This window comes from Buceros rhinoceros, unplaced genomic scaffold, assembly GCF_000710305.1.
Source record: "Buceros rhinoceros silvestris isolate BGI_N320 unplaced genomic scaffold, ASM71030v1 scaffold20763, whole genome shotgun sequence".
NCBI classification, from domain to species: Eukaryota; Metazoa; Chordata; class Aves; order Bucerotiformes; family Bucerotidae; genus Buceros; species Buceros rhinoceros.
The window spans coordinates 1538-6956 of NW_010402085.1; the positions used below are offsets into that span (position 1 = coordinate 1538).

General features: G+C 51.9%; 1 protein-coding gene across 1 annotated transcript in view; it reads left to right on the plus strand.

The window, feature by feature from the left end:
- Positions 1-2938, plus strand: part of TCHP (trichoplein, keratin filament binding) — a gene marked incomplete at its 5' end in the record, with an annotated part of 4471 nt that extends 1533 nt beyond the window's left edge. The window contains 8 exons of the mRNA XM_010132538.1: positions 106-218; positions 372-438; positions 688-731; positions 844-972; positions 1660-1741; positions 1966-2151; positions 2231-2374; positions 2906-2938. Coding sequence (XP_010130840.1) covers positions 106-218; positions 372-438; positions 688-731; positions 844-972; positions 1660-1741; positions 1966-2151; positions 2231-2374; positions 2906-2938 — 798 coding nt within the window. The remainder of the gene's footprint in view (positions 1-105; positions 219-371; positions 439-687; positions 732-843; positions 973-1659; positions 1742-1965; positions 2152-2230; positions 2375-2905) is intronic.
- Between the last annotated feature and the right edge of the window lie 2481 nt (positions 2939-5419).

Sequence of the window (5419 nt, forward strand, 5' to 3'; positions counted from 1 at the left end):
GCCATGCAGGAGCAGGGTGGGGTACAAGCTCCAGTACAAATGTTCTCTCTGGGACGTCCTGGCTCGCTGACGTGCTCTTTCTCAGTGGTTGTTTTTAAATTCCAGGCAGCAAAGCTGAAAAAGGAACAAGAGCGTTTATTAAAGCAGCAGTGGGAGCTGGAGAGCTTGGAAGAAGAGAGGAAGAAGATGGAAGAGCACCGGAAGAAGAAGGAGCTTGGGTACGAGGCGCAGCGTAGCGTCTTTCAGCAGGGCTGGGACAGAACCCAGCCCGTGGCAGGAGCTGGGGAGGTGTTTCCGATGGCAGCACTGGGTTGTGAATATTTGGGGCTTTGATGGCAAAGCTTTAATGTTTTCTTCTTTTTCTCCTTCAGTCGCTTTTTGCGGCATCAGTGTAACGCCCAGTTAACGAGACGAGCCCAGCAGATCCAAGAGGAGCTGGTAAGAGGTTTATACGTTATAGATCCTGTGCGCTGAAAACACCCGATCCTTGTGTTCCGTGTCTGCCTCCGATGCTACAGATCATTAGGAATCCCCTCCAGCTCGTGAGCAGGGCTGGGGCAAGGAGGAGGAGGCAGGCAGGGTCTTGCTGAGCACACCCTCAACGCTGTCAGCAGTGGTTTGCAGAGCAGCCCTGCGCACGGGCTGGAAGCCTCTTGGATAGGTGTTCATCCTGTGGTTCTCCTGAAGGAGGTGGACAGGCAGATCTTGTCAGCCCTCCTCGAGAAAGAGGAGGAGGAGCTGCCGGACGGGAGCGAGCTGTTGCCGACGTTGCCTGGATGAAGCGTGTCATTGAGGATCAGCTCCATTTGGAAAAGGAGAGGGAGGCAGAGCTGCAGACCTTTTTCAGGTGCAGCGCCGGCAGTCTGCCCGACGGGAGCGAGCTGTTGCCGACGTTGCCTGGATGAAGCGTGTCATTGAGGATCAGCTCCATTTGGAAAAGGAGAGGGAGGCAGAGCTGCAGACCTTTTTCAGGTGAGTCTGCCCACCTCCAAGCAGCCGCTGAGGAGACCACTCGTGCTGCGCGTTCCTCCCTCTGCCTGTCTTTGTTCAATAGCCAGAGGAGCAGGAATCACCCAGTTTTCAGTGCTTTGTAACCACGTTCAGTGACTCTGCGTGACTGACGTGGAGAGGTTTAGCCTCAGTGACTCCAAAACCTGCTCCTCGTTTCCTTTTGTGCCTCAGAGCTCGTACATAACAGCAGCCTTCGGTTCCTTGTTCAGGTCCACCTTACGCTCCCCCCAGCAGAGCATCTTCACCGGTGACAGGATGGCACATGCTACCATCAAGTTTTAGCTGCAAGTTTTGTTGCAGAGGAAGACTGGCAAAATCTTCAGCTTTTCCAGCAATGCCTTTAACCCCCTTCACCCCCCTGCGAAGTCATGTCCATGTTTCCGAGGCCCTCCTGGGCCTGGATCCGCATGTCCAAGACATCCTGCTAAAGGCCAGCGTCTCCTCCAGCCTGCTCCCTCCTGCTCAGTAACAGGGGGATCAGAGCAGTTCTCTGAACAGGCACGGGTGGGGCGGACACGCTGGCGGCCTGGGGACCAACGTGAGGAGGAACCCGAGTGCTCCTTGAAGCACAGGGCAGCTCATCAGTACCCACAGAGTTTTTAAACTATGAGTAGGAACCTTAGAGATCATTCCTCCTCTTTCCTTTAGAGAAGAAGCTAAAAAAGTCTGGGAGAAGAGGGAAGAAGAATGGGAAAGAGAGAAGGCAGCCAGAGATCGCCTGATGAACGAGGTGATGACCCTTTCTGATGAGGTGTCTCTCTTGGTTCAATGATGCCGTTGTTCCAGCCATGACCTTCTACAGGGTTACGGCCTTCAGTTCCCAGGACAGAGCTTTTGTGCTTGTCCGATACATTTTCTGAGAACTGTTGAACCATCCACCCTGAGATTTCTCCAGTTCTAGGTCTGTCCCCTTTCTTGACTCGTCTTCTCCCTTAATCCTCTCCCTTCACAAAGGTCCTCGCAGGCAGGCAGCGCCAGATCCAGGAGAAGATGGAGTTAAACAGACGAGCCCAAGAAGAGTCTATAAAGTATCGCGAGCAGCTGATTAAAGAACTCGAAGAGGCCAAAGAACTGAGCAGGCGAGCGAAGGAGCAGGAGGAGGAGCTGAAGGCGGAGCGCAGGCAGGAGCTGGAGGCGCAGGTACCGCTCGCAGTCTGGCTGTTGAGGTGCCCGGCCCCTGTCCGGCCTCACCGTAACAGCCTGTCTCCCCTGTGCCCAGCTGACAGAGCGATGCTTACAAGAGCAGGAGCAGCAGCAGCGCCAGCGGGAGGAGGAAGAGGAGGCACGATCAGCCTGGCAGCGCAGCCAGGAGCTGGTGCGGCGGGAGGCCGAGCGCATGGCTGAGCGAGGGTATCAGGGCAGGGTAGGTGACACCGCTGCAGGGAACACTGGGAGTACAGGTCACCCTGACACACGAGCCCAGTGGGGAGGGTGACAGTGGCACACAAACAGGACTGCCACCGTTTCTAATCTGCACCAGGGCAGGACGCCGGGCCTGTGCCTGCCCCGGTACTATTTCTGACAGAGGTCTATGGTTCTCTCAGAAACTGCTTTTCTTTGGCTGATATCGATGCTTTAAGCCCCCATTTAAAAATCACATTTGAAGCAGCCTTGTGCTTTGCTGAGCTCCAAAACCGAAGCTAAGTAACCCCACCTAACCCCCCTTTTCATACTAAACTGTGAGCTACTCTGAGACAGAGAGTACTGTCACACTCTCTGGCATGAGACAGTAGCTACTAAAGGACGTGTCACTGCCTTAAAGCATCAGCTCTGAAGCATAACTGCTGCCTTTTCTCGGGGGACATTCTGCACCCTCCCACGTACCTCCTTTGCGGGTGGGAGATGTGTCCTGGAGCCCCAGAGGTAGTTAAGGTCTTTGTTTTGACCCCACTAGCTCTACAGTTACCCAAAGGCAGCGTGGACCTGAGGAGCCTCGTCCTTTGCACCCGAGCAACGAGCACTAAACACACTTGCAGACTACAGAAAGAAAACCTGGGGGAATCAAGGAACTGCTGAAATAACGGTGGCTTATAACAGCCTACAATGACGCTGAGACTCAACTCATAGATTTCTGAATGTATTTGGCTGTGGCCCAGCAGAACACAAGAGCAAATTTCTGCTGGCTTCAGGAACGCGGAGGCGTGAGCATGCCTGGAGGAGGAAACAGCCGGTGTTCAGGCGTTGCGATGATGTAGTTTAGTAGGTACAGCAAACAGAGGGGCCCACTTCAGCTGGTGGGGACCCTCCCCATCCTGTCACCGCACCCGAGGAGCTGTTGCGGAGAGGGGTGTGAGGCTGTTTGTTACAGAGCACGTTTTTAAGATCTTTTCTTTACAGAACTGACAGTCAAATAACCCCAAATAATATGGCACACTGAGAGGCTTTTAGCATTTTATAGTAATACTGTAAACAAAAGATTAAGTCAAAATATTGTACAGACAGAATGACATTGATAAATACAAGTTTGAGAAAGAAAAAAAAGTTACTTTCCTATGCAGCATTTTGTAAAGAAAGAGCAAGTTTGTTTACAGAGAAAAAAAAGAGATCTAGTCATAAAAGGAAAAACCTACCCCTTTGTTGTTTCAGGTATTAGAAACCCTCTGCCCTGCAGTGCTGATGGTCTGAGGGCCGTCTGAGCAACGGCCCGGGCTGTGCTTGCATAGCTAGGCCTTCCAGCAGGCAAAAGGCGGGGTCTGGGGAACGTAGGGCTGGAACGGGGGCCTGCGGTTATCGGAGGGTCTGTCTGCTTTGGCACAGAGGCACGTTTAAACAACACAGCTCAGCAGGGAACGGAGCGGTACCCTGCTCTGGAAATCGGGTACGATATGTTAAAAGTGTCCACTGGTGTCCCGAGAGATTGAAAAACACCCTCCCCTGATGCCCATCTAAGGAAGGTTCCTGGGAGACTATCAGTGTGTTTAACTGCCAGTAGCGAAATTCTGAAGCGGGTTTCACAAGCCCTTGGCAGTTCTAATCCCTAGGGCCTGTCTGCGTTCCCAGCAGTTTGGGTTCAGCTCTGGAATCCAGGAGTGCAGAAAGGAATAAAAACCCCACACTAGAGAACACTGATTTCCTGGGTCCTCATGGACTCTCTCCCTTCCCTCCCTCAAACTTGCACCGCTGTAAAAGGGAGCTACTGACAACGTACCAGGACCCAGCGTGTTATGGCACTGAGGATCCACACATACAAACACACAAAGGAACCAGCCACTGAGCTCCTGCTCGCTGGTTCACCTCAACATGGCAGATTTTCACCAGAAAGCCCTGTGGAGTGTGTGGGTTTGGCAGGCTGCACACTGCAGACCCGTCTGTGGAAGGGCAGAGCCTTTTCTGGCCCCAGGCTTTCTGTGAAAACCATCTCCACGTTCACAACAACCGCTGCCACAGTCCTGGAACTTCACACTGAACTATACCACCATGAAGTGGCCACTGGCTCCTGGAAAATGACAACACGCTTCCAAACAAAACACAGGCAGTGGCAAAAACCAGTGATTTCCAGCCCCCCATGGAATTTAGACTCCCCCAAATCCTTAATTTTTGAAATTACAGACTGACACGTTTTTGGAAGCTTTGTGAACTGTTATGAATGACAGAACGCAGCACACACACACACAGAGCCAGTTGTTGCCCATTGAGCCCCTAACAAGCAGCCTGGCCTGGGATCCTCCACAGGGAGCTTGTAAAATCTTCAACGATTTGCTTAAAACCCACTGGGCGTAAGAAATCTTTTCACATTTGGATATGTTGAGGTACAGAGGTTACGCGCCACGGCAGCCACAGCTGCTTTTGCACTGGCACTCTTCTAACGTCCTTCTCTGTCCTAATTATCACAGGAATCTTTAGGGAAATTGCATCTCGAGTTTCTGAGCGATGCTGCTGCAGACAGGACGGTGCCTTGCAGATGGCAGTAAAATTTGGCAGGAAACTTAAGGATGAATAATTCAGAAACAAAGGATAATATTTTTAACCACTAATGCCCTAAAGTAACATCAAACATATATATTAATGGCATAGTGACAACTAAAAGAACTACTATTAAGTTTCAAATTCCTTCCAAAACAGATAAAGTGACAAAGACCTGGTATAGTTACATGGAATAAGCTCGGATGCCCACAACTACTACTGTCTTAGCAGACTAAAAACATTATTGCACAAGAGTTGATATGGGAACAGATAATACTCGGTCTGTACTCAACCTTCCTCCCGCCGGTCGGCAGTTACGGTCCTGGAGCCTTCCGAGCCCGTTTGGCTGCAGGTTTCTCAGTCAGCGGCGTCCGGGCACGTGGGGCTCCAGGACGGAGCTTCTGCCCTCTGCCACTTGCAGCTGACTCTGGCGGGAGCTTTGTGAGCGATAGCTGACAGCAGAACGTGGCCCCAGGGAAACATCTAGCAAGAGCTCGACACGACG